The 27100-nt window shown below is 45.5% G+C and overlaps 8 protein-coding genes across 8 annotated transcripts; 4 read left to right on the forward strand and 4 right to left on the reverse strand.

Moving 5' to 3' along the window:
- The first annotated feature begins 1540 nt into the window (after positions 1 to 1540).
- K441DRAFT_667114 (uncharacterized protein) lies at positions 1541 to 2319 on the forward strand. The gene has a single exon (XM_067649767.1). The coding sequence runs from the start codon at positions 1895 to 1897 to the stop codon at positions 2096 to 2098; it is 204 nt and encodes a 67-aa protein (XP_067499276.1). The 5' UTR covers positions 1541 to 1894; the 3' UTR covers positions 2099 to 2319.
- Positions 2320 to 7965: 5646 nt separating this feature from the next.
- On the forward strand, positions 7966 to 8410 carry K441DRAFT_680826 (uncharacterized protein; the record flags this gene model as incomplete). The annotated part of the gene is made up of 2 exons (XM_067651405.1): positions 7966 to 8018; positions 8104 to 8410. 2 exons carry the CDS (start codon positions 7966 to 7968, stop codon positions 8408 to 8410), a joined length of 360 nt encoding a protein of 119 aa, XP_067499277.1.
- A 96-nt stretch (positions 8411 to 8506) lies between these two features.
- Positions 8507 to 11196, reverse strand: K441DRAFT_269232 (uncharacterized protein). Its single transcript, XM_067640868.1, has 3 exons — positions 10922 to 11196; positions 10639 to 10770; positions 8507 to 10501 (listed from the first exon to the last, which is right to left on the reverse strand). Exons 1-3 carry the CDS (start codon positions 11035 to 11037, stop codon positions 8758 to 8760), a joined length of 1992 nt encoding a protein of 663 aa, XP_067499278.1. The 5' UTR covers positions 11038 to 11196; the 3' UTR covers positions 8507 to 8757.
- Positions 11197 to 12762: 1566 nt separating this feature from the next.
- K441DRAFT_582379 (alpha/beta-hydrolase) lies at positions 12763 to 14115 on the reverse strand (the record flags this gene model as incomplete). Its single annotated transcript, XM_067644457.1, has 4 exons — positions 12763 to 13481; positions 13538 to 13610; positions 13670 to 13929; positions 13989 to 14115. 4 exons carry the CDS (start codon positions 14113 to 14115, stop codon positions 12763 to 12765), a joined length of 1179 nt encoding a protein of 392 aa, XP_067499279.1.
- Positions 14116 to 19200: 5085 nt separating this feature from the next.
- Positions 19201 to 23740, forward strand: K441DRAFT_667118 (uncharacterized protein). The gene is made up of 6 exons (XM_067649768.1): positions 19201 to 19273; positions 19330 to 19439; positions 19502 to 19878; positions 19927 to 20281; positions 20342 to 21638; positions 21692 to 23740. Exons 1-6 carry the CDS (start codon positions 19230 to 19232, stop codon positions 23331 to 23333), a joined length of 3825 nt encoding a protein of 1274 aa, XP_067499280.1. The 5' UTR covers positions 19201 to 19229; the 3' UTR covers positions 23334 to 23740.
- Positions 23741 to 23886: 146 nt separating this feature from the next.
- On the reverse strand, positions 23887 to 25253 carry K441DRAFT_618917 (pyrroline-5-carboxylate reductase). Its single transcript, XM_067645852.1, has 2 exons — positions 25125 to 25253; positions 23887 to 25077 (listed from the first exon to the last, which is right to left on the reverse strand). The coding sequence occupies exons 1-2, from the start codon at positions 25174 to 25176 to the stop codon at positions 24164 to 24166; spliced, it is 966 nt and encodes a 321-aa protein (XP_067499281.1). The 5' UTR covers positions 25177 to 25253; the 3' UTR covers positions 23887 to 24163.
- A 95-nt stretch (positions 25254 to 25348) lies between these two features.
- K441DRAFT_667121 (uncharacterized protein) lies at positions 25349 to 26688 on the forward strand. The gene is made up of 3 exons (XM_067649769.1): positions 25349 to 25518; positions 25573 to 25749; positions 25806 to 26688. The coding sequence occupies exons 1-3, from the start codon at positions 25363 to 25365 to the stop codon at positions 26187 to 26189; spliced, it is 717 nt and encodes a 238-aa protein (XP_067499282.1). The 5' UTR covers positions 25349 to 25362; the 3' UTR covers positions 26190 to 26688.
- Positions 26445 to 27051, reverse strand: K441DRAFT_689815 (ClpS-like protein; the record flags this gene model as incomplete). Its single annotated transcript, XM_067652336.1, has 2 exons — positions 26445 to 26771; positions 26827 to 27051. 2 exons carry the CDS (start codon positions 27049 to 27051, stop codon positions 26445 to 26447), a joined length of 552 nt encoding a protein of 183 aa, XP_067499283.1.
- Positions 27052 to 27100: the final 49 nt, after the last annotated feature.

Here is a 27100-nt window from a genome sequence, read left to right on the forward strand (position 1 = left end):
GCCGCGCTTCAAAAAATTGCCTCACCCCACGCAATGCAAGGACCCAAAATGATCGACAGTAACCGTGCTGCTTCAAGCTGCAGGGTGGCCAAGCATCATAGTCATCGGGGCGCTTGCATGAATGAGCCGAGGCGACGACCGGCCCTGGCATGCGGTCCGCACGATTGCGAACCGCTGAAGGCAAATGCGATTTTTCGATCCTGCCATTTTAGGTGTTTACCGCAAAAGTCATGCCACCATCACTGTATCTCCACATTTCTGTCCGTGCTGGCCGCTCGGTGGGTTAGGATAAACTTTAGAGAAGAATTTGGCTTGGACTAGTACGATTAAAATCCCAGCGTAGTATATCAGTGGATCCACGAATGTTAAGAAGAGCTTGGGGTGGAAGTCCTGCGGCACGAGATCTAGATTCTCCACTCGGCCATAGATCTCTACGCCGGTGATGATCATGATGACGCTATTAGGTGTCTATGTTGCCAAAGGACACCTGAGTGAATGGCAACCAAATAGTCAAGAATGATGGCCGGGATCCATATTCTCACTCCTGTCGCTTTTACGCTACCTACTCTACAGAATGGACCTCCGAGCGAAGCGACAGAGTAATGCCGTGACGGCGCTACAGCGTTGACGAGTTGGAGCCAGGGTCTGGAGTGAAGAAGGTTGAGAACGGGTAAGCAATGCAGCAGATCGATCAAGCAGCCGTGGTGTATTGATCCTTAGCGTCGCGGAGTTGGGAACTCGCCAAAAACGCCGTTACCAACTAGAATGCCTGGGTGGTGCACTAAAGTAAGGTTCGCGGACTATGACCAGGGGCGCTGCACTCCGGTAACAGCAAGGACCAGCCAACAAGCAAGCTACCAATTGTTTGTAAGTGAGTGATATTTTTGTCTCCCACAGCAAGCACGCGGAAGCCCCGCGACAGGGCGTACACGTCAGACAGCGGTCGAGAATTATAAGCTATCAGATCTCCTCCATTGGATTGGTCGGTTTTGTGCAGAGAAACGCTAGTTAATCCACAGCTGGCGAAATATTTGAGAAGATGCCAGTTGACTGGCACTTTTCAAGGCAGTACGAGCGTGGGCCGCGTGGGTAGAGTGCAAATCCGGGAGATGCTTGGTGAGTCGAACTAGAAACTTCACTAGGCGAATGTCTTCCACTTCGGATCCTTTCTGCGCATCCGACAACACGATGGCAGCGTCCATGTCTGAGCTTTGGACTGGTCTAAATAGTGGCCGAACATGAAGGGGCGCGAGGCGCGATCGTATCTCTCATGCAAGATGCTGATATAGTTGTCTCGCACGCTTGCGCTTGGTGTTTAAACTTCAAAATATAAGAAAGCTCCAATGCAGCTCCTTGCAAGCCGCTCCAGACACAGTTTCGCTCAGTGCATCGAGTCTTGTATTCAGTATTTGTCCCTTCGGTTCTGTCATCCCTTCCGATAGATTTTCCGACCATTGCATGAGACTCACCTGCCGAGTTACTGACCTAAATCCCTGTCCAATTAAACAATGGTTCTAGAAGGCACATCAACGCGTAAAGGAGATGATTCAGCAACGTCAGCCTTTCCTCTCCTTGTCTCCTTTGATCGGCTTATGACTGCACTATGCAGCCTTTCTACATCATTGTCTAACCCTAGCTTCTAACGCTTTATACATCTCATCATACTCATTCAGACGCCCTCTACCACGCTTCCTATATTACTACGTCTTCCCTAAACCGCCTCGCTTATGATGAAGTTTCTCTTAGTCTAATCATACATGTTTATAGCGATCAAGCAACCTACGCAAGCTCCTTACCCCCTACGGACCATCACCATCGCAATTTCAAACCTCCCAATGACCACGCAGTCAGCCTGCCTTACTACTCCTGTCTTGAAGGATCTGTATGCGATCCTATGACTAGCAAGAACCTTGCCACTCACAACGCCGCTATGGCATCTGCAGAAACTACAGTTGGAGGTCTAGAAAATGCGGCTGAGAGTGAGAGGGCCAAAAGGCTTGGTGTCGCCGCTCAGAGCTTGGGTTTTGAGCTATCGGATTGTTGTTTACCAGCGCGGCATAGGGGACACACCCCCTTGGAGATGTGGCTATACTCTTAAGGAGGAGTTAACTAGAGCAAAGAGATATGATATGCTCTCTATCCATTGGTGATTTCGTTGCATGCGAGGAGGCATTTTCAGCGACGGCATAAGGTTGACCTTATGTAGTATATTGGTGGAAAAGAGGAAATATTTGTGCGGCGCACTGCTCATTGACTCAATGGTGGGTTAAAAACTACGGCGTAGTGGAATACAAAAGCAATGATAAACCACCATGATGATAAACTTTACAAAATCTAAACATATTTCTAAATTACAATGATAGCAAGTGAGCTATGTTGAGGAATTCGAACAGTTTCCCCTCAACACATCATGTTCCTCTTCGTTCCCCCCTATGTTATGAAATGTTGTCCGCTTTTATTATCACGTACATCTATGTTTGTTAATTGACCAGTTCAGCTCATGTTTGCTTAAACTTTGCCATGTGGAAGGTGTGTTATAGTAAAAAGTAAGGAGTTATATAAGAGTAGGGTCTGATTTTATCAAGCCTACACGTTCTTTTCGCGCGGTTGAAGCTCTGCATTGCTCTCTGCGTAGGAGACTGTACGCGCAATGCGGCCAAGGGTGAGTCAATAGCAGAGCTTCCGGTACCATGGCGACTACTCATTAGCAGCTGGCTGTCACCTAGCTACCAAAAGAGCTGCTTGCTGGTCGCATTGTCCACGAGAAGCTCTGCGTGAAAATTTACTGAAGTCTATGTAAATTCCTCCATGAACCGAATTATCACGGTGATTAGGGTTTCATCTATGTGTAGTGCACGACATTATCCGCCTGCATTCTGCAACATTTGGATCAACTTGAAACAGCCAATATGCACAGCATACTCTTAATTCTATTAAATCAAGCTCTTATTTTATGGAGTGGAGCAAATTTTGTTTGGAGAGGAACGAACATGAAGTTTTCACTCTTTGATTCTCACCCAAACAAACAATCAGCGGGAAAACAGTGAAAAATGAAACCCCGATCGCTAGAGTGCAGGTGGTATCCGTACGCTGTCAGTCTAAGAATGTCCATGTCATAACACTCCACTTAGCACCGAAAAGCAACGCACAAGAACTAGGCTTAGAAATAAGATACGCGTACGGCGGATTGAAGCTGAAACGGCAGCGTGACATTGGTTGGTAAAGCAGTCACACGCCACTGGCCTGTTTTTGAGGCCTGCAAAACTAATTGGTGGATGCGATTGTATGAAACGACCTGACAGAACGCCTTGCGGAATGTCTTCTCCTGCTGAAGTACCTCCTTCCTGGACTGTTTTATTTACGAATGGGTCGCGGTCGTTGAATTTACGCATCCTATTCTTAACGCCACAGACCTGGCATATATCGAGGGAATCTATTCACGGATAGGCGCCCAGGGCAGTAACACGAAGTGGTGTTGGAAGAGGTGTAGCTGGCGGCAAACAAAGCTAATTAGTGGACTAATCGCACCCTAGGTCTGAGCAGCTAAGACACTTCTATCCAGGTCAATTGCAGCGTGCTCCGAGACATGAAGCTTCCGGCTCGAGTGATCCGCAGTATTGTGACGTCTTGAAAGGCCACGAGGTAAGATCGTATAGCCCATCCCCAACGGCTGGATCAGCCGCCTGCCAACCTCCTGCCCAGGAACCAACCCCAGTTGCAGCTCCCTAGTGTGCAGCATCGGCGCTTTTGTTGGGAAGCCTCGAGTTGCCCAGAGCGGTTCTCACCATATTGCAAAGGTACGATTGATCTCTCAAAGTTTGCACGGGAAGTGACTCACCTGACCATGCAAGCTGCATCTAGGAGGCAGTGTAAGAAATAATTGCGCGGTATTCGGTTGTCCCTTTCTCCTTCTTTCCCCTCGTTTGCGTTGCTAGCCAGAAATGGGCACAGCTCCTAATCTGCAGCAAGAATAGACAATTATGAAAACATATTGATTTCAAAAAAGCCTATCTGCTTTTCTCAGGTCATATGCCCCTGCAGACATGACAACAGCATCCAAACCATAAAATAATAGCCGCAGCTCGACTCCTATTCGCACTATGTTATCGACATTTTCAGCTTAGATAGCTTGTGATGAACGTTATATTATTAACAATATGAGGGGTTTTAGACTCGGCACGGCATGAATTTGAAAAAATAACAATTAGATTTGCGGTTTGTTCAAAAGAGTAACTACATTTTGAGGAGTGTGTAGCATTATAGTATTACTAACATTCGTGATGATCACGCGCCTATCATGCAGATATTGAAGTGTTTGGGTTTGTGCACTGCGAACAAAGGCCAAGATGCGCCTGACAGTTGCGCTGTACTTTATGCATGTTGGTGAAACATGATCTTGCATCTTGGACAAGCCATTGTAAGTTGTCGAGTGAAAAATACTCGAACTTGTCAGGGATGCCATGTCATCCAGCGCCACTATCCAGATGATCGGAATTAGTAGATGAGTCATGCTCGGAAGTGTGCGACCTGGAAACGGTGGGGAACCTCTCAAGCAAGACTGAAGTATTCGGAGCAAGTGAATCACCCTCTTGCAGCTGCTTCTAGATTTACCAGTTAATCCTCTAAACAAACATTCTAGGCTAAAGTCCAAATACGGGCGCTAACTAAATCAGCAATATGTTCACGAGGTTAATTTTCCTTTTTAATGCCTTGCTTATGGATTGGCTGGCCATACATGAAATTAGCCAACCATTTCCGGCTCGGCCGGTTGAGCAGCTCGATCGTCGTAAAGTAAAATTCCAACATGTATGTTACCTTAGCAGAGAAGACACCTCAGAGGATTAGGGCTATCCTACATTAAGTGCAGATTTTTTCCTTTCTCCGTTGTATGGCTTATTCGGTGTGTGCTGATGTTGGCATGCCACCTCATGCCTGCAGGATAAAAGCGGTAAATCATTATAAAAAAGCTTGAAATGAACTTGAGAACTTGCTTTCGTTTAACTGAAGCTCCGAATTTCGTCTTTGCGCATGGATAACGCTCTCTGACAGAGTAATATTGGGTACTTTTTCCCAAGGACCTGAGCGCCTCTACCAACGTACGTTCCTACCTAGCAGTTAATAGTATGGTTTCTCTACAAGCAGAGGTGCCTGAAATTGGAGGTAGAGCAACAGTTGTTGTTCTCTTACTTCCGTTCATCAATTTTTACCTAGTTATGGTTTGCTTTCTTGGAGTTTACTCCTCTACTGCTATATGGAAGGAAACTCACGTAGCAAGATCTAACCTGCTTCTCCACCAGAGACCCGACAATTTGCATAATTTCTATGTATTCCGCGCGCCCGAGACGCCATAGTGGTGGTCCTCTCCAGGTTCCGTGTATTCCTCGACAGAATTCTTCGGAAAAGAGATCCTACCTTCCCTTGACCAACACCAACCTTGCGGCCCAAAATGCGGCCCTGGCATATGCAAGGTCGATATCTGCCACCGTTAAAGACCATAGAGAGAGAGTTAGAGATGTAGCCTAGAGCTTAGGATTTGAGCTTTCGGAATAGTTCCTACCTGGTCAGCATGAAGGGAAGGGGCCGATGGAGAGGTGGTTAGACTCCTAAGATAGGATGGCTATGATTCGGTCGGAGCACATTCCTATAAAAAATGGTGCCTAGCTTGAAGAATTGGTCCTGATAAATTTGTCCCGGCGTGCAGCCCTTAAGTTCCGGGGACACTCGAGAAGTCATGTTAAGAACGGGCCGGTGAGGATAACCATCGTAGGTAGATAGGCGAGAGGATGCAGATATAGGAGCAAGATAGCAGAGGACCGAAGGATATATATATGCCTTTTTGATTCCTCAGAAGGAAATTCCTGAAATACAAATTATGCCTATTTTCCCCTCAGTTACACCATTGAGAATACTATATTTACGTACCGTATAATCGATGACCCTTTGCAACCGGATGCAAGACAATTTTTCAGCCTCTAAGTACATATTTGGGTGCCTATGTGCCTCACATATCGGACACTCTTTCATAGTAAACATTGAACCGGACACTCGTCCGGAACACGCTGGCCGTGCCTGAGTCTAGGTAGCTACGACAAGAAGCATCTAGGGTTTCAGTACAGCTAGTGCGGGGAAATATCGGGGCGCCAGATTTAAGCTTCTTTCAACCATCGGCCAAAGTTGCCGCTTCTCTATCACCATTTTCAGCCTCGTGTTTCTCAGTGTGAAAGAGAATGCCACTCATTATAATAGGAGCATATTGAGAACGTTTGAGTCGTTATTTAATCGAGCAGATTTTGAACACGAGCTCATTGGATAGACTAAGTCTTGAATGGATTGCCCACCAAGAGTAACCGGCTGTGCAGCCACCGCATGCACTTGGGTTGCCCGGGCCATGTGGCAGGCGCCGTACCCAAGAAACCTCGCTCCCTTGCCCCCTCAACTGCCCTGCACTGACCCTAAGGAACCGTAACTTAGCTCCCGGGCAGAGTGGGGCACGTGACATCCGGAGAGATTCACAAGGAGATGTCCAAAGTTGGCTCTGACCACTGATAATACCTTTATCATGGATTCTGCCGCCTCATATCGTCGTTCGATTTCCATGTGATCGGAATGTGGATGGGTATGTATTCTCTCTTCCGCATAGGAAGTCTCGCCGTTGTGAGTGGCTTCGTTCTCGTAAGCCCTGCAGTTGGAAATTTCGGTCGCTTGACACCTCCCGAAAATAGTGTTTAAGTGTTGAATGCAGCGGGTTTGTGGTGGCAAAAGGGCTGCCTGTCGCTTGGTCGACCCGTGCGTGAACACCAAAATATTAACAAATGACAAATGTATCCACTATAGAATCTATATAGCTTCCTATCTTAATTGTATACCACAATGGGTCGTAAACATACTTCCAGCAGTAAACACCAAAATATATCATTTTTGAATCTTTTTATCACGATTTAAGATGGCAATTGTGACTCTAAATCCTCAGCTTCATACTGCCAAGACTCTAGGCCTTCTAATTGAGTGATAGACGGGAATCACCCGTATCATTTTAAGACGACACGTGGGATTCGACGTTTCCAGATGCGGCGCTAGAAGAAAAGCCTCCCCATGGATACCTTCTCAGCCGGACTCCTATTCGCCAACTAAAGAGCTTTGTTTGGGGGCTGAAATACTACGATCGATGGTTTTGGCTGTCAGCTAGCTAAATGGGTGGGACCCCTGGCTAGTATATTTTTATAATATGCGAGTCACCTACAAAATACACGGGCTGTGTTATTTTGCAAGCGTACTAGCAGGATTAGAATGTGGAGACGCGGCTCACACGCGGACCTGACTGCTGGTGAGGGCTTGCCGTTTCCGTGGGGCGAAAGCATAGGACGGATGCCTTGTCGCTCGTTCGCAATCGTGCGAAACGTCAGTTGTGCCTCTCCTGCAACAAACTTCCCTAGTTAACTCCATCATTTCGTGAATTTTATAATCCTTGTTACTTCAAATGGTAATATTACTGATTGAGTAAGCTAATACAGTAACTGAGAAACTGTTGTATGGTTATTGGCATATTCTTCACACCGAGATCTGATGACTGAGATCTGTTTCCGAAAGTAAAGCACTAGGAGTGTACAAGACACTTCCATTGACTTTGATACATTCAAGATGAGTGCTTTAATCGTGAAGTCTATAGGATGATTTTAGGTGATAGTAGAGGTATGGTATAGTTTGAAATATACACACGTAAGAAAGTGTAATTGCTACCATATATTATTACAGAGTATCATCCAGACCTTGCTTGAGCAATAGTTGATCCTGCATCGGGCCCACTTAGCTAATGTACGCCGCATCGCAAGTAGAGTATAAAGGTCCCAGTCTCAGCGCGCACTATGCTTTACAAAGTGTGGACTTTTCTTCATTTACCAGTTATTGTCCATATAGTACACTGCACCAGCACCAGACCAACCATCAAACTATTTCTCCCATCATACCATGTCTCCTCAAGAGCAACAACATTCTGTCATGGGTGGAGGTGGTCCTTCCTCGTGAGTCCTCCTTAATCACTTCCATTTCTTGACATTCCTCTCCCACCCAACCCACCTGATGAAGTCTGACATGCTCGTCAATTAGCAACGAAGCAACCTGCCCCAGCTCTCTTCAAACCACACACCCTCACCACCGGACCAGCAAGCCTCAAGACCCTCCTGCTCATCGTCATGAGCCCCCTTCACATCCAACCTTGACCGACTCCAACCTCGCCGCCCATAACGCCATATTGGCATCGGCCCGTCACATGACTGGCACCATTGAAGAAAACAAGAAGAAGGCTCGTGAAGCTGCTCTAAGCATGGGCTTTGGCCTTCCGGAGCGTTGTGAAGTGCTTCTGCCGGGACAACATGAGGGGAAAACACCGTTGGAGCGGTGGTTGAGCTCTTGAAGGGCCGAGGTTGACGGATAACGGCGTTCTTCAAGTTCAAGAAGGGTGGCTACATTCGAAGTTGGGGTCTTCTATAGCAGGTTTAAGGTTGGGTTGACGGTAGTGGTGCTATGCTTGGCGCTGGGAAATTCTTAGATGTTGCCTTTGGGTGCTTCGATACATTCGGGGGATAACGAGTGGTTTCATTTGATGTTGTTATGCAGAGATTTTGGAGTAGGAGAGATGAAAAGATGTAGTGATGTAGAATCCAGTGGAGGTATCTCGACTTGCAGCCCCCTCGGTGATGTCTTAATGCTTTCCCTTTGGTATAGCATGGGCCGCAAGTGGCTATCGAAAAGTTTCCTACTCTATGAGGTGCTGTAATCGAACAATGTTGGCGAATCTCTGAACCGATGGATGGAGCTCCAAACATTAGCGGAAGATGTAGGTGTCTGAACATTTGATTGGCGTGGGGGCCAGGGCATTGGCTCTCTTTGCTCTACGCGAGGTGTAGAATATCTATCTGGTAGAACCCGTGGCAGAAAAGTTTCGGTCGTCGGAGTGAGCAACTTCTCGATGTATTCCTGAGGAAATTGGAAAGCTGGTAAATCAAACTCCTTTCTCACTTTCAAGGCGTCCAAAATTAGTGAAGGTTGTGACTCTCCTGTAGCAGTCGTATATAATTTTAGAGCCTTTGTCGTTGAGACGTTGATGATGGCTTTCAGAAAATGAGCTTGAACATCGGTTGGTAAATATCGAAATAATGATTTCTTGAAATCCTCGCTGGTGTAAAGTGTCCAACTTTCTGATATGGGCCACAAACTTGAAGGCCAAAAGTACGATTTGGGGATGAACATTTCTGCCAGAGCCAATCGTAAAGGATCCTCGAAATTTCTAATAGCCTCAAATACCGGCACATGGCCATGTTGATCGCGAATCGGATCAGCTCGGACAAAGAGCGCACACAAGCACGCACGTACGTCTAGGTCGGTCTTTTTCGTTAATAGCCTCGTAATTGGCGTGAAACCGTCCCGAGTAAGGTTCGGATCTACGCCTCTTTCGAGAAGTATCTTTATCATCTCAGCGGCAGGAATGTCCGATTGATCAATGGTCTTGCGTGAGCAAGACTCCAGGACTGTATGAAGGATAAAGGGACCACTTTCGCCAACGCCCAGAGACGTCTTTTCTATTAGCATACCGGCTAGACCTGACCCAGGAGTGTGAAAGAGGAGGGTATGAGCCAAAGATTTGCCCCCAGACTGTCTACAAGATGTGAGTTTTGTTGCAGTTTGGACGCAAACTCCTGCAGATAAAAAGAATGAGAAACACCATTTTTCATCTTCGTTGATATCGTCGTACCAAAAATGAGATGGGATCCACGGTTCGAGGAATTTTTCAAATGCCGTTTGAACTTTCCCGGGGTCTGATAATAATGCTCCTTTCTCAAGTAGCATTTTGACTATCTTCGTAGTAGCGGTCCGAGTTTGCGGCCAGTCACGGCTACGGGTAGACAACACACTGCTCAATAGAGTTTCATTGACCTCAGCACCGTGATCTAGGAGTATGCGAACAATGGATGGATGAGTTGCATTTACGACTGCAATATGCAGTGGAGAGCAGCAACACTTGTTTGTCAAGTTTACGTCGGCTCCAGAGCGAATCAAGGCTTCAACGTTTAAGGGCTTTCCATACTGGACGGCGAAATGTAGTGGTCGGTATTCGGTCGGAGAACTTGTGGCGTGGATATCTGCGCCATACTTCAGTAGAAGTTGCATCATATCGACGGACGATTTCGCAGCAGCAATATGGAGTACATGACCAGACGGCCATTGATGAGACCGCTCCTGAGACCTGTAACATTCTCGGGGAACCTCTCTGGATAAAAAAGATTGATCGGGGATGGAGCCGAGTATATGTTGCACTTCAGCTAAAGAACCATTACAAATTGCATGGCTAAGATCATCAAGCTGCTGGTAGATCTGATGTTCTGGGTTCTTTCCATTGTGCTCAGCTGCGGGATCCGATGGACCGTGTTCGTGATTGCTTTCGGCCAATGTTTGCATTGTAGGTGAGCCTCCCGTTGCATCTGACTCAATAGGCGAAAAAGCTCGACTATGATTGAATTAGAAGCCGGTTATTATTCAATAGTAGGAGCATGAGTAATGACGCCTGGGATTGCCGGCGACGGAGATTGGACGGTAGAGGGCGGATAAACGCGCAGCCTATCAAGATTGTGAACTAAAACTTACGGCGCAGTAGATAACGAGATCCTCGTCTTTTTGGTGCTGCTAAATTTAGCCCGTTCGGCTTGCGGCTTTTTGTTTGAGAGCTTCCGCTTCTTCAAACCCCATTCCTTAAGTTTAAGGCGATAAGCACGCTCACTAGTGAATAAGTTAGTATTGTGCAATTATTGGATGGAAAAGTCAATTGGCAGCGCAGGCAGCATGACTTTTAGAGGATTTGATTGCTCTTTCATAGCTACGGGAGAAAGCGTAGTCTTAAAAAGTCGGGAGATGAAGCATATACACTTACGACGCATTGAAATCGTGATTTTGGTTCATCAAATCCATCACCTTCTTGAGTGGCTGGCCTTTTACAGAATATTGCTCGCGGATGTCTTCCCAGACATCCTCCCAATTCAGCGTCATAGTTGATCATTTGCGAAAGGAGACAATTATAGAGTAAGCGTGTGGAGAAAGCGTGCGAAGCCGAAAGATGGTTGTGCAATCTTTGAATGACGACGAGGCTGAAAGAAATTTCGTGACGGTAGGTTTCTAGATTCAGACAGGAATGAAGGTGCAGAGCTTGTTTCCCCTGAAGACGATACCTCCCAGGTAGAGCGCTCAAGCATGACGCTGTAGGTAAAAAGTATTATGAATGTTCCTGAAGACATGACTGCTTACCGGCGAAGCAGGTTATAGAAGGTTGGAAATAGCTTAGCCGACACTTGCGCTAGTGCTACTTGGATGGCAGGCTGCAGGCTCACCCACGCCTTAACGGTGAAAAGAATCAAGGGGCCCGGAAGTGACCAGTTAAGCTCGACCAGCATAGCTTGAGGCGCACTTGATGGTGTAAAACGGTGGATGCGGCTCTCGGTTTTGCACATTATTAGCGCAGCCAAGCCCGGACTACACAACTCTGATTCCGAAACTCCGTCGCGAGCCAATCTCAGCCTGCTGTGTAATGCTTGGTGGCCCGGGATGACTTTGCGCTGCAGATCGATTTTACGCAAAACAACCCTTCTCACCAACTTTTTGCATAATACACGTGGTGCAGTTTGCAACTTTTCCCATCGACTTTGCACCTTTAGTAGCTACTGCTCGTACCTGCTAGTTTAATCATGGCAAGCGCAATCAATTTTATTAGATTTCTGAAAAGTGGCCGGGCTGTGCAATCAGTATGCCTGAAACCCGCAGCATATGTGCACCGAACCGACTCCCAAGCGCAACTCTTTGAATGTGCTCAAATGTACTGCTCTTCGTTCAACAACGACACGTTATCCTATTTATACCGTACTAGCTCCATAGCGGTCTAAACCCCGTATTTGCCTCTGGATTCAACTCATATGCTGGAGTTGTGCAATACTCATGACATTGTTGAGTAGGCCTTTTCCCTAGGCCTGGGGGGCCTCCAGGCTGGACTATAAGAAGACGAACTCTCTCATTCTCTTGTTCGAAAGAAATATATACATCCTGCCATTTCTGTCCCTTTCCTCCAATATTTCTAGAAATAAAAGAAACCAATCCACACCTTCCGTTGCGTGTTGAGCCTCATCGTGTCCTTCTTTTGAACGGAAAGCTCGCATCTACTATGGAATCTCCCAACCAGAATAGACAAGGCATAAAGCTGTCAGTTGAATTTCCCTTCTAATTTGCGTATTGCTGTTGCTTGCTTCCGGAATCATACAAGTAACTGATAAGTGTGTATCTAGTGACCATGCCCCTGATTCCACATCATCTCAAAACGAGTATTTGCATGATACAGAGAGAGATCGCTCTGGAGCGTCCATGAAGCAAGACATTATCGCCCACGCAAGCCCTCATCTTCGGATGACTGCGGCTAATCTCGCCGCCCATGAACTCCGCATGGCACGTGCTCCTGCAGACAATTCCAGGCAAGATAGGGGGAGGCTGCTGGCGGCGGCAAAGGATCTTGGTTTTGGGGATATAACTGGCTGGGTCGTACATGAGGAAAGAAAGGTCAAACTATCTATGGGAAAGCGTCCTATGGAGAAGTGGTTGGACAGCCGAGATGAACGACTAATGCCATGTCATCAGCGCAGCAGTGGCTCGTGATGTGACACTCTGACGTTGAGGATTATCTGCTGAATTTTGGTGTTTGAGCGTTGGTCTGGCGGTCGGAGTAAGGCGCGATTATCCAAGTCGTTGATGTATGACTTTTACAATGTCTCTTAGGCCTTTCAATCTTTCATCTTTAGTTTCACCCAAATACAATGCGGCTACGGGCCAAGCATGAATGCCGCCTTGCTCTTCATGAAAATCAACATCTGCACCAGTTTTCTTGAGCAGTCCAATGAGACTACGGGTTTCTGGCCCAAGAACTTCTTCTGACCCGAAGAGGAAAAACCATCCTTTCCTAGGACTAGCTTTTGCCCAACGACTCAAATCTTTGCAATTTCCTGGGGAAACCATAGGATCATCGACCGGCACCTTCCATCCGCAGTACTGACGGCCATATAAATGAAGACTATTGGCATTGAGATAATCGCTACGTGTGTTCCGATTTTTCTCCGACACTATCGTAACCCAGGGTGAAATCATGCAAGCCATCCCAGGGAGACGATTCCGGTAGTCGGGATGATCGGCGATATAGAGTAAGAAGCTTAAGATGAGGGTCGCACCGGCTGAGTCTCCACCGACGCAGATTCGAGAGGAATTTCTAGCAATAGACAAAACATACTCATATCCGGCGAATACCTGTTGCACCTGGGTTGGGTACACAGCATCTGGGACCAGCGTGTACTCTAACGCAAACAATGCAGGGTTTTCGTAGCCCCCATCTTTTAGGAGAGTCACCCATGCAAGTAAGAACTCCATATAAAAATAGCTTGAACCCATGAAAAAGCCACCTCCTTGGGGGAAAGGTCAACTTGCATATTCTACGATGGAATAATGATAAAGCGCTTACCATGACAGTAATAAATGACAACATCGGGCCGTTTGGACTGATCAGGCGTTATCCATAGTCCTCGAAAACCAGCCTAAAAATGTAAATAGATGACCATAATTAAAGCAAGAATATCAGGAGATAGACACTTACACGATTGACTTCCTGCCAAGTAATGGGCGATCTAATGAATCCATGGCGGAGCATGCGGAATCGCAGGAATGGCAATGCCACAGCTTTGGAAAAGAAGACTCTACCCATAGATGCTGGCATAAAAGCAAAAGTATAACGAACACACCTAATCACGAAGTCCTGGAAAGCTGTCGCCCGCTGAACGAATGGACTGCGATATCGGAAAGGAGTTAAAAATCTTTCCTTGACGAACTGAAACGGCAGTTGAAGCGCTTCAAATACTGTGAGTAAATAAATCATCAAACCTATGGCAACTTATGGTCGGACTACTTTAGCATACCCAGAAATGGTAGGGCTCCTAGTACCCATCTAACCGTTTGCCAGGGTCCGACATGAATGAGTAACTGGGGAGCCAAGAAAATGACAAACACGATGCAATCAAGATATGATATTTGGTTTAGTATCATTCTGAACCAACTTCGCCGCATGCGCAAGAAAACGATGATTGTAAGTACTCTTCAGGATTCCTGAAATTCTTAACAGTTGTCACCTATCGAAAATGGACATGTCTATGTGGCTAAGCGAGCACTGCAGCAGCACCCCTGCATCTCAGCAACACCAACATCATTAACATTCACAAAATTAAGCCTTGCTTGCTTACTTTCCATATTAGTCTTATTTAAGAGCTAATACCTTATTTACTTAATTTCTAATAATTAATTATTGCTATTAATAACTTAACAACCTATATGCTTATCTAAACCTTTATAAATTGTCTATAAAAACCTTAAAAACTTAACTAATAATAACACACTTAACGAGCTAAACTCCTTAGAGGTTACCTACTAGTCTCCCTTACCTTTCCCTACACCTTTAGGCGATATACTAGCGTTATAGTCTCTATCCTCTATAATAGCGCCTCTCTCCGCAGCTTAACGCGAGACTTTAGCCGCTAAAAAAGCTAAAGAATAGCTTTAGTAACTATATAAGAAGGACCTAAGGGTTAGAAGAGCTTAGGTAAAGGAGATTAAGGACTAAGCAACTAACTAAAAAATAAAACTCCTTTAGGAACAGGAGAACTATACTAAAATGCTACGCGTCTAAAAAGAATAGAAAGATTAGGCGACTAAACTCTATACATTAAGCCTCGCTACGGTAACAGCGAGATTAGCTACGGCAGTGTTATCCTTAACCCTAATTAATAAACTAGCTTTAGTCTAAGCCTTAAAATAATATCCTTATTATTAATAGCGTCCTTTCTATAAGACCGAAAGAAGGGATAATAAAGAACTACCTATCCGTTAAAGTGTAGGTAGAGGGCTTCCTTAACTATATAATAATTTTAATCGTTATATATAAGAATCTTTTAGTAGATTTTATTCCCTAAATACTTGCCTTCTATAATTAAGTTATCTAGCTATCTACTATTTACTAAATTACTCCCTTAATAACTATGGCCTTAGAGCACCACTCTATAGTTATTTAAAAGAACTAGTTAGAGCTAGCCAACTAAAAGATCTCTAGTAACTTCCTAAATATCTATTATAATCCTAGTACTTATAAATCCGCATTTATCTTAAAACGCGCGTAAGTAAGTACTAATATCTTAAGGACCTGTTATAGCTTTAATAGAGGGAAGTATAACCTAGGTAAGAATTACAAGTTCCTATATACCTATAGTAAGTACGGTGGCCTATATACTATAAGGAATTATAAATAGTAATTACTAGAGGAAAGTGTTAATAAGGAAAAAGAAGAGGAGGAAGAGAATTTTATTAAGCTATACCTATACTCCGCCGAAACCGTACTTTACCCTTATAGTATAGGTAGGCCGAATACTATACTATTATTTTTAGTCTTTTTACCCTTCTTTCCTCTATAGAACTCTCCCTTCCCCTTAATTATTTAAGTATAGGGGTATTATCTATCCCTATACCCCGGCAACCTCTAATATAATATTATTAGTATTTTAAAGTTCGGATACCAGATTAGGGTAGACCTAGAAATTAAGCTCCTTTCCTAAAAAAACTAAGCCTTAATAGCCGTAAATACGGTCCTAATCTTAGAGAAGATTAGCGCCAATCTAGATATAGGTAGGATTATAATAGCAACGTCTCCCGTTATATCCTTACCGCTAGGTTTAGTACTTAAAGTAGATAGGGGATGGCGCCGTATTTATAACTTATCCTTACTATCTAGCCGATCTGTTAATAACTTAATCCCTATAGCATTCACCATACTATAATATTTAATAGTTAATTAGGTTCTCTAACACGTTATATATATAGGCTATAGTTATATAATTATTAAGAGGGATATTAAGGACGCCTTTTAGAATATCCCATTTTTTATTAAAGCTTAACGCCTTATAGGGTTCTCCTAGAAGGGTATAGTGTATTTTAAACGTTACCTCTTATTTAGCCTTTAAACTGCACCCTTTTTATTTAATCTTTTTATAAAGGGATTTTACTAGATACTTATCTAATATATCCTAAATACCGCCTTAAAGCACTATCTAGATAACTTTATCTTTATACTCTTTAACGCTTCTATCCTCCCTTAATTACTTAGTATATATAACTAATTAAGTAATAAATTAGGCATCCCATAAAACAAATTAAAGAATATTAAAGGCACTATAGCTAAAGTCCTAGGTTATATTATAGATACTCTAAAGTCTAAGCTGCGTCTTTCTCCTTTAAAATAGGCCACTATAATTAAAGAAATTAATAAAGCGTTAAGTGGTAGATCCCTAACGCTAGTTTAAAGTCAAAAACTGGCTAATAAACTCGCTTAGAGCGCCCGGGTAATTAGGCTTAGGTATTTATATAACCGCTCTATCTAGAAGTTTATCTCTACTTTTATAAAGGTAGGTAGTTATCCTCACTAATAGCTAACAGCTAAACTTTACTAAGACTTATTATAGTAGAGGGATGCTCTTACCCTTTTAAATAGTATCCTCTTCTTTAACAATACGGATTAAAAATAATTCTATCTCTTCTTAGACGTATTTAGGATTCTTAGTTATAGGGCCTTCTTTTTTTTTAAGGATTCTTAAGGGACAATATAGCCGCCCTATTTAGTATCTCTACCCTAAAATAATTCTTTAAGCTACTACCCTAATATAGAACACCGCCTTGCCCTAATTAATAAACGGAAAATCTAAGTAATTATAACCTTATTTTAGCTCTAGGTAATATAGTAGGAGTATAGCTTAGTCTATATCTATATAGATAACACAGTAATACTTTTAGGATTCCAAAATACGGTAGTAAAAGGACTAGGTAATTACCCGCTCTATAAGATCCTCTAACTAGCCGCAGCCTATAATATTACACTCTATATAAAGTAGGTTTTCTTTATAGAAAACGGGCTAGCTAATACTCTATCTCGTTTTAATCGCAATAGGGTATTATTACTATACCCGCATTAGGATACTTCTAATTTACTATTATTATACGCTTTTTTATTATATTTAATCTAACGCTAAAATAGAAGACCTAGTCTCTTTTAAAAACCCCCTACCTAATTTCTAGATTAAGGTAAAAGCCCCCTTAGAATACTTTGGCCAACTATTATAGCATAGCCTCTTTAATAGAATAAGAGATTTATACTATCCCATAATTAAGAGTTAGGAAGGCTACTATAACCTTTATGGAGCGGTAAAGTACCTAGCGCCTTTCTACTACCTAGGAGAATAAATTACCTAATAGATCTTTAGTAATGCTAGTCTAGAAATAAGCCGTATTAAGCCTACTATAGTTAGAGCCTATATCTCCGCAATTTAATCCTACTATATTAATACTAATTATAATACCTCCGTCTTTAATAATCCTATTATTAAGAGGATCCTAGATAGTGTAACATCTATAAATCCCTTTACTACGGCTAAAAGATTGCCAATTACTAAAGACATCCTCGCCTAATTAGTTACCCTAAATACCTAATCCGTTAAGGATCTTAACTTTAATACTACCGTTACCACGGCCTTTATAGGATTCCTTTATCTAGGCAAGATTACCTATACTAAGGCTTAGAAAGATAGCTACGCCTTTTTTACTATAAAATATACTAGAAACGATATAACGCTAGTAGAGGACTATATAATATTATATCTAAAGCGTAATAAAACGGACGTTAATTACTAAGGAGTCTTAATTATAATTACCGCTTTAAGGCAACCTAAATACGCAGTTTAAGCTATAAAACACCTATTTAAAAATAACCCCTAACCTAGAAACGCCCCTCTTTTTTACTTTAAGAGATTAGCCTTTATAAGCTACGTGGTTAGAAATAAGCTAAAATATAAAGTTACTGCTTTTAGCCTTTACTCTAAGCTCTATAACGGATACTTATTTTAGAAAGGTGCTACTTAATATACTTAAGATAACGGTTTTACGGACGGCTAAATATAGCAACTAGGCCGGTAGTCCTTATAAGCATTCCAGCTTTACTATTTATTATCCCTAAAAGACCTATTTTAGCTAAGTATAAACTTCTAACGTGAAACGCTAATACCGTTCTTATTATTACTCGCCCTAGATATAATAGGCGAAGGTATTTAGGTATAATGGCGTATAAGAGTGCCTATTTTGGCACTCTAATACATTAACTTAAATCTCTCCTTTCCCCCCCTTTTTTATTTTTTATTTTTTCTTCCCCCTACTCTACCTTATATAGTACAGGCGCTGCACTTCTAAGTCTATAGGCATTATATTTAGTTAAGGCAGGGCAATCCCCTATAAATGGCCTTGCGAATATACCCATTCTTAATTAATACCTTTAAGCCCATACCTACTAATTAAATTAATTAATCCTCTTCTCCATAAGCGTATAAATAATAGATGAATATATTTATATGGCTAAGCGAGCACTACAGCAGCACCCCTATATCTTAGCAACACTAATATTATTAACATTCACAAAATTAAGCCTTACTTGCTTGCTTTCCCTCCTACCTATACCTTTTTCTTTAGTTGCATATTTTAGGCTTTATAAATAGATACTGCAGCGATATGCTTACGCACGGGTCTATGGGCATCACGTTTAGTTAAGGTAGGGCAATCCCCTATAAATGGCCTTGCGAATATACCTATTCTTAATTAATGCCTTTGAGCCCGTACCCACCAATTAGATTAATTAATCCTCTTCTCCGCAAGCGTGTGAATAATAGATGAGCCTCCATGATGACGATGATAAGCACCAGTCTAAACCTAAAACAGACTTGCAACAGGTTTTGAAATACAATAGATATCAAGAAAACGCGTGGTTAAGCATCTTCCGAGAGCCTATCACAAGCCGACGCAATACGTAGGAACGCCCGGTGATAAGTGAATTTCCTGAACACCTGGTCACGTGCTTAACGACATTTGCAAGCACAGACCTTCATATCCTGCCTCCTCATCAAACAAAATCTTATGCCGACATCAACAAAATTCTCTCCGTTACGTCCACCAACACTTCTCATCTCCCCGATCTGCTCACATCTACCTTGCTATGGCGTGAGTGCACGCCTCTACATTCTTCTCCCTTGTCTCCTTGTGGTAGGCCGTCCGTCGATTTTCACTGACTAGCCGACATTATGGCTGCGGTTCTTTCAACCCGAGCGGCAATGGATCTTGCACAGTAAGGTTCTTTACTATTTTATGCTGCATATAAACATCTCTGACTTTGCGTTTAAGCTCTCTTGCACAGGACGATATCCCGGTCAAGCTTCGTTGCGCTATTTGCAATAAATTGGTTGTGAATGCGTTCCGCCTTCCTTGCTGTGATCAAAATATATGTGAATCATGTGAGCCTTACTCCACCAATTCGAGTAACCTTGTAGTTGAGCCTAAGCGCTGACCTCTACAGGCCAGACATCTTTACCAGAGTCATGTCCTGTTTGCGCGCACAGCCCTCTCACTGCCGAAGATTGCAGGCCGAATAAAGCGCTGCGCTTGACGGTAAAAGCCTTCCTTAAATCCGAAGAAAAAAAGAGAGACAAGGAGCGTGGAGGCAGCAATGTAGCAAAGCTCGAAACTCCAGTCACGCCAGTACCCTCTGTTACCCCAGTTACAATATCAGCCGAACAACATGTGGACACACCGGATCAGCCAATTCAGAGCATTGAAATGGCTGCCAGCCAGTCAGAAACCTATACACCTGGAAAAGTGACGGCTGAGGATAAAGCTATCAACTCCGAAGTGCAAGATGTTGGCTCACAGGCTCCGGAGCAACAATCCGCTGAGGTACGTGGGCTGGTTGAGAAAGTTACGATCGTTTATTAAATTAAATAGGGTTCAAACCAGACAAAAAATGACGCCGTTAGACGAGGCAGCACCACACAAGTCCCGGCGACGAGTGAAATTGCTGAGCCAACTTCAGCTAATACTGTAAAGGACGGCCAAGACACTCGGGACGGAGCCCAGATGGGCCAGTACAGCGAAGGTCATGGGCTAGCTGCTATGTGGAATATGAATGGAGGTCAAGGTCAACAAATGTATCCAGGGGGTTTCGGGTTCGATCCAAGCCAGGCCGGCTTCAATGGCGTGGACTGGAGTGGTGCGGCTGGATTCAATCCGATGGCTATTCAGAACGGTATGCAAAATGGTATGCAGGGCGGTGACTGGAACAATTATTCTGCCATGATGGGTAAGTAGCCACTGACAGCGAAGATCTTACTAAGTCCGCAAGCTTACAATATTCTCATAGGTATGACAGGTATGAATATGGGCCCTGTGTCGCAAGGAATGTTCGGGGGGTACGGAGGACAAGGAGGGGGCATGAACGGAATGGCTGGTATGAACGGCATGAACGGCATGAACGGCATGAACATGGGAATGGGCTACGGTGGGGGCTACGGGACTGGGTGGAATGGACAGCAGATGAGTAGCAGTGACTTTGGTGGCGCAAATGCTGGCTATTATCCTGGTGGTGGATATAATCAATCATCCCAGGGGCATTTTCCCCATCAGATGCATCACCAGCAACAACAGTTCCCAAAGAATAATTACCAGAACCAGAATCGTTTCCATGGTCAAGGAGCGCATCAGCAGAAAGGTTTTGGTCGAGGCCAACAAGGCAATTTTGGCGGTCAGAATCAGACACAAGGTCCTAGTCAGAACCATATGTCTGGTCAAAACCATATTTCCCCAGGTCAAAACCAGCCGGACCAACAAGAGGACGATGCGTTCCACCACCAACTCCCCATGGAACTTCAAGGTCGCCGCGCCTCACAACAAAAATCTGTCGAACCTTCACAGCCTAATCCAAACACTGATGCAGGCGAGGCGCAAGAATTGGTGTCAAACCCTACAGAAAACCATGCCGAAGTTACTGTGCCTGGCCAAACTACAGAATATGCAGAAAATAAGGAGAAAGGTGAGGATCTTACTAACATTGCCAATACGTCAAGTACACAGGGTAATATCACCACTGAACCAGAGGAATTGACAGCAGTAGCAGGTGGAGCTACACAGGAAGGTCCTGTAAATCCGAACTCGAATGAACAGATCCAGGGATTGCAGCCCATTGCTACCGTGGACACCTCTGAACCATCCGCTCCAGCTTTTGACAATTCCAACATGAACGTGGCTGTGCATCAGGAACCAACGGTTCCATTAAATCATGGACAATACCTTCAGTCAGGCGTGATGAACGATTTTCCTCATCGAGGCCGAGGAGGAATGCGTGGCGGGTACGGTCGTGGGGCGGGCTTTGATTTTCGAGGTGGCTTCGGAGGTCGTGGGGTTCAGGGAGGAGGTTTCATGCCTACCGGCGCCTTTGGTCCTAACAATGCCATTTTGCCTCAAGGCGGAGACGTCACTGTCCTCACACCGGGAGAGCCTAGAGGCCTAGGTGTTGAAGGTGCTCCGACAGGGCCCAAGGCAATGCGTGAAGGCAGACCCAATACTGGATTTGCAAGTCGTGGAAGATATCCTGGACCACCACCAGCCGCAGTTGCTGCCCCAGATCCGTCAGTGACCAGCTCTCACTCGAGACCACGAAGGCAAGTCCAATCCTTACCGTCTTTCACACTGAGTGAACTAATCGTTGCAACAGTAAAACTCCCGAACGAGACGAAGCATTGCGCACTAGATCAAAGTCACCATCCAGATCAAAGTCCCCCGGACGATCAAAATCAAGATCAAGGTCTCGTTCACACTCACGACGACACCGTCGTAAACATCGCCAACGATCTACAAGCCCCTCAACCGAGTCAGAGTCGTACGAGCGACGCAAGGATCGACACCGCCATCGCTCGTCTCGGAAAAATGGGGACGACGAGGGCGAGAATCTCCCCGAGGAGAACCAAACTAGCCAAGAGAAAGAAAAGTTTCGAGAAGATAGATCACGAACTTCATCCGTTGATTCGTTAAGGTACCGAAGCAGCAAACGCGACAAAGAGAAGCATCGGTCATCTCGCTTTCATCATGATCGCGGCCGTGATCGTAGTCGTGACCGTAGTCGTGACAAGAGTCATGACAGGAGTTATGATCGTAGCCGCGACCGTAGTCGTGACCATAGGAGACATCGGCACAAAACTCGATCACGATCTCCGGTCGCTGATGAAGCAGCCGAAGTTGATGATTCTGGTATTGCTAATGGGACTGAGATACCAAGTGAACTCAGCAGCCGTCGCAAGAGTAGAAGCGAAAAGTATCGTGATCGGGACCGCGAGAGGGATCGGGACCGTGACCGCGACCGGGACCGAGACCGAGACCGAGACCGAGACCGAGACCGAGAGAGGGATAGGGATCGCGATCGTGAACGTGAACGTGAACGTGAACGAGATAGGGACCGAGAAAAAGACAGGGACCGAGATCGAGACCGGAAACGTTCTCGCCGCGACCGATCGACATCTCCTCAGGAAGAACTTGACGATGAACGACATCACCGCTCCTCTAGACGAAGCCGTAAGGAGAAGGAAAAGGAGCGCGATAGGGAACACACAATATCACAATCACAATCGAGAGACCGATCTCCACCACCATCTACAGCACCTACAGGACCATCCGGCCCCTCTACAGCAGCTGAGACTGAATTTAAGATCCAGGGCCGCTCCAAAGCTCGCCCCTCTGGTCCCACACCAGCTCCCACACCAACAATGAATATGCCACCTCCACCTACACAACCTAAAGCAGCTCAACCTCTTTTTCAGCCTCCAAAAGGACCTGCCGCAGAGCGCTCGCATGACCGTGAGCGTGAGCGTGAGGCCCAGAACCCGCGCCGACGACCCTCACAATCGCACTCCGGACCCTCTGTCCCAACAACTCCCCTTACACCTACCACACCCACAACGCCCTCGCTTGACCCCCACACCCTTGAGCGTGAAGCCCGCAATCGCGAACNCATGCTCAAAGAGCAACAGCGCCGCGCATCTCTCCAGGGCGGGAAACCCTCATCTGCAGCCTCCTCGCCTGTGCTTTCTTCAAGCGCGACGGAGAAGAAGCGAATAAGAGACGACCCGGAACCTGCTGAAGAGAAACCCTTCCTGCCACCCACAGGTCCCAGCGCGCAGCGTCGGAAGCGGAGACGCGGGAGCGAGGCAGGGGGGCCCGAAACAGGGAGACTGGAGGCCGAGAGTGTGGGGGCTGGTAGGAAGAGTGGTAGGAGAGTGAGGTATAAGTACGAAGATGAAGAAAATGACGAAGCGAGGGCAAGGCGGGTGGAGAGGGAGAGGGAGGAGAGCCGGTGGGACTAATGCGTCGGACGAAGAAAAAGAATATAATTAAAAAGCAAACGTACGAGACTGACTGATGCTTGATGTCACAGCCCCAATATTACTGCTGGTACAGTCTAATACGCTACATCAAGTGTTGGTATACTATCCGATTAGCACCAGTGAGTTTCCGTGCCTTGTATATACCTAGGTAGTTTCTACCATTGGCAAGAGTTCTGTTCTTTGATTGTTGACACAGCGGGCCAACCACCTACATGGCATTCTACCCTCTTTAGGTATTCCTGGCATTTTTCTCAGACTATATTTTGCGTTTTTGGAGGCAGCGGACTAAGAACTTGCATTTGTTGTCCCGGTTGAGGTTTGCGGCAAACCGGAAAAATCCGTAGACTAGATTAGAGCAATAAAACTTGTTAAGAATTCTAGCCGGGCTAAGAAGGTATTGACAGAAAGTGAAAATGCTGGCGGTTATGTTTGCTGTTATATTACTCCTCCATCCGGAAAAATTACCTATATGTGTATAGTCCGGAAGCCGTGCCGTACTTTTCTGGTTGAGTAAATAGTGGTAGGAAAAAACCTTGAGATATCTTTTGCGCTGAAATTTACTAATGTGTTACCCTAGGTTTGGTACTTGGGCAGGTTGGCTTAGAGTTACAAATATTTACAGAAGATCTCGTTCAGGTTGCTTGGAGCTGCCCCAAAACATCAGAGTAATCATTCGAAGTTAACATAGGCCTCAAGCGTAGCAAAACAAACATAAAAACATCAATCATCTAGAATCCCGTTTTGTCTAACCGTAACGCCGAGCCAATGCAAATTAAAATCCAGTCCTATGGCGCCGTCATCACCCAGCGTCAACGTCTAGTTCCATTCACACCCTGAATTCCCTGTCCTAACTTGCTTGCTACGACGGTGGCCTCTCTCACAGCCTTCGCAATCGTTCCCCTCACTGTACCCTCCTCGAGCACCAACAAACCCCCAATAGTGCATCCACCGGGTGTACTAACCTTGTCTCTTAAAATAGCAGGGTGTTCACCATTGAGCACTAGGCCCGTGGTTCCACGCATGGTCTGCGCAGCCATCATTTGAGCCTCTGCACGTGGCAGGCCCATAGCAACGGCTCCATCCGCTATCGCTTCCAGCACAAGGGCTACAAAAGCAGGACCAGAGCCGCAGAGCGCAGTCGAGGCGTCCATAGCAGAAGGTGGGAGTCGTACTGTGCGGCCAATACTGTTGAAAATCCAAGTCACGAGGGCAGATTGTTGGGGCTCGAGAGGTGGTGTGGAGGTGGCGATAACAGTCATGCTTTCCCGGACAAAGGACGCTGTGTTGGGCATGACGCGCACGACACGGCATGCGTTAGCAGGCTTTTCCTCTCCATACAGGAATTCCTCGATCTGCTGGCCCGTTACGCCGGCAAGAATGCTGATGAGTAGTTTGCCTGCAAGCGCCTCTTTCATGCCTTCCTCTCCAAGGATTTCACGGAAACTCTGTGGTTTACATGCGAGCAGGATGATATCCGCTTCTATTGTGCCTTTCAAATTCTGATTCGTGAGAGTTGTGAGAGAGGCGTTGTAGTGTCCAAGCGCAGTCCTAACCGTCTTTGCGGCTTCAGGCCGGCTATCGCAGGCGATGAAGCGTGAGGGAAAGTGTTCCGGGAGTTCTTCGGCGGGAGTAGAGGCTCCAGACGGCGAACGAGAGGCGCTCATTGCGCGAGGATCAACGAGTGAGGACATTATACCGGAAAGGATTGCTATACCCATTGTTCCTTGTGGGGAGTCAGAAAAGTAGTGGTGGGGTAGTTGGAACACAAACCGCAACCTAGCACAGTCAATGTCAGACCGGGTGCTCCTGGTGCTAAAGACATCCTGGCTTAATTCTTTTAGGCTATCGTACAAGAGGCGGAGCTGTTGTATGGTTTATGTGGTTTATGCCAACTTGTGAAGAAAAAGGCATGGTGGGAGAAAATTGAAGCTTTGACCGAGACCGCCTTCATTATTCTGCCGGCCGCCGTTCAGAGCCTTGATACACTTGCTCTTCAGTCCTCTCAGACATGGCTGACCCTTTTGAAGTGCGTATGCGCTTTACAAATCAACTGCAGCATCTCAATGCATCAGTCACATCGGCGCAGAAAGCGGCCAACTATGCACTCAAAAACAGAGAGATGGACGAAGATCTGCATTCGTGCATTCTGGAACAGTTAGAAAGAGTCAGTGGTCTGGAGAAGCTACGGATAAAACAGATTGAGGGCTAACAAATCTAGAACAATATGAACAACCGCGCAAATATCATGTACTTTATCGAGCACCTTTGCGACATGGCGCAAAGAGAAAATCACCTCGAGTTCGTCCGAATGATGCAAAGGGATATCCTGAGAGTCATTGATGCAGTTGCGCCGAGCGATGGGTCTGGAGCTGCTAACGTGAAAGTAGTGAGAAGAGTATGCTTTGTATCCCCCGAGGCCTGGAGGCGGTGGATGATATTAACATGATCTAGGTTCTCCAAGGGCTTCAGCAAAAGCAAGTCCTTCTCCCTCAAACTGTCCTCGAGCTTGAAGAGTGCTTAAAAGAGCGAGACATCACCACTGCTCATCCGGCTCTCTCAGAAGGACCTCTGAATGGTGCGTCCGCCAAAACCTCGACGCCTCATGGTGGCAAACCGAATGGAGCTTCGCGGCTAGATAAGCGACAGATTGAGCAAAGAATCGAAGAGGATAGAGAAAGGCATAAGCGATTAAGAGAAAGTATCTGGGCAGTGAGCGGAGAGGATGACCATGAATTTGAGAAGTTGTGGGAAGAGGGGAGTGATATAGGGGATGATGACTTCATCGCCGCGGAAGAGGATGCTGCTGAGAGGCGGCATGCTGTGGAGTATGGCTGAATTTCCGAACTTCATACGAAAAGCATTGGGAAGGCGTCACGGTTATAACGATATTAACATCGGTTTTGGGGCCCGGATGCATTTTAAGGGCATTTTCATGGAATGTTGTACGCGACGAAGCGATATAATGTAGAGTATCTAGATGTTCCATTTGATTTTTGAATACGCCCAAGAATCAAGCCATATCTGTACATGTGCTCATCTATACAAATACAGTGTGACGCCTCCACAATGCCAGCAAAATCAGACCCATATTTACTCCATTACTACAACAGCCCCTAGACCCTTCAGCGTCTCCACAATCTTCTCTCCCTCCTCTTTCGGCACCCCCTCCTTCATCATCTTTGGTGCGCTTTCCACAAATTTCTTGCTGTCCACTAAGCTCAATCCTAGCATAGACTTGATCTCCTTAATGATTTTTGGCTTCGCCGCGGCGTCGAACGACTGCAGCTTCAGGTTGAAAAGTGTTTTTTCTTGCGCAGCGGGCGCAGCTTCCTCCTCTTCGGCAGGCGCTGCTGCGGGAGCTGCAGCAGGACCTACTGAGAACCCTCCAATTGGCATGTCGGGGATGTTGAGGCGTGACTATGAGATGTATCAGCTGAGAGCTCAATATCAATACGAAGTATTCCAGTGATACTTTTAGGCTAGAGACTAAATCCGCAGTCTCCAATAATGTTAATTGACTAATTTGATCAACGATAGTTGCAATTTTGGGATTGCTCGGTGATGCGGCATCTGTCGTCTGCCATCGCCGCGAGGTCCTGCGTTGAGATAGGGCGGCTACGGAGGGCCGAAGGTATGGAGATGATACTTTTGCAGCGCAGGCACAGCGTCGGAGAGTACTCTGATAGGAGAGAGACATGGTGTTGTGGAAAGAGTGATAGTTTTCGGGTTGATGCTCACAAATGTCC

This window comes from Cenococcum geophilum (genome assembly GCF_001692895.1).
Source record: "Cenococcum geophilum 1.58 unplaced genomic scaffold K441scaffold_53, whole genome shotgun sequence".
Classification (NCBI taxonomy): domain Eukaryota; kingdom Fungi; phylum Ascomycota; class Dothideomycetes; order Gloniales; family Gloniaceae; genus Cenococcum; species Cenococcum geophilum.

Bases quoted from the DNA above. Each gene is read 5' to 3' on its own strand.
- K441DRAFT_667114 (XM_067649767.1), top strand. From the start codon at position 1,895: ATGACTAGCAAGAACCTTGCCACTCACAACGCCGCTATGGCATCTGCA.
- K441DRAFT_269232 (XM_067640868.1), bottom strand. From the start codon at position 11,037: ATGACGCTGAATTGGGAGGATGTCTGGGAAGACATCCGCGAGCAATAT. The intron at 10,771-10,921 runs GTAAGTGTATAT...CTTATTCACTAG, and splicing joins AATCACGATTTCAATGCGTC to TGAGCGTGCTTATCGCCTTA. The intron at 10,502-10,638 runs GTAAGTTTTAGT...ATTCAATCATAG, and splicing joins ATCTCGTTATCTACTGCGCC to TCGAGCTTTTTCGCCTATTG.
- K441DRAFT_618917 (XM_067645852.1), bottom strand. From the start codon at position 25,176: ATGTCTTTAGCACCAGGAGCACCCGGTCTGACATTGACTGTGCTAGGT. The intron at 25,078-25,124 runs GTTTGTGTTCCA...ACTCCCCACAAG, and splicing joins ATTGACTGTGCTAGGTTGCG to GAACAATGGGTATAGCAATC.
- K441DRAFT_667121 (XM_067649769.1), top strand. From the start codon at position 25,363: ATGGCTGACCCTTTTGAAGTGCGTATGCGCTTTACAAATCAACTGCAG. The intron at 25,519-25,572 runs GTCAGTGGTCTG...TAACAAATCTAG, and splicing joins TTCTGGAACAGTTAGAAAGA to AACAATATGAACAACCGCGC. The intron at 25,750-25,805 runs GTATGCTTTGTA...AACATGATCTAG, and splicing joins ACGTGAAAGTAGTGAGAAGA to GTTCTCCAAGGGCTTCAGCA.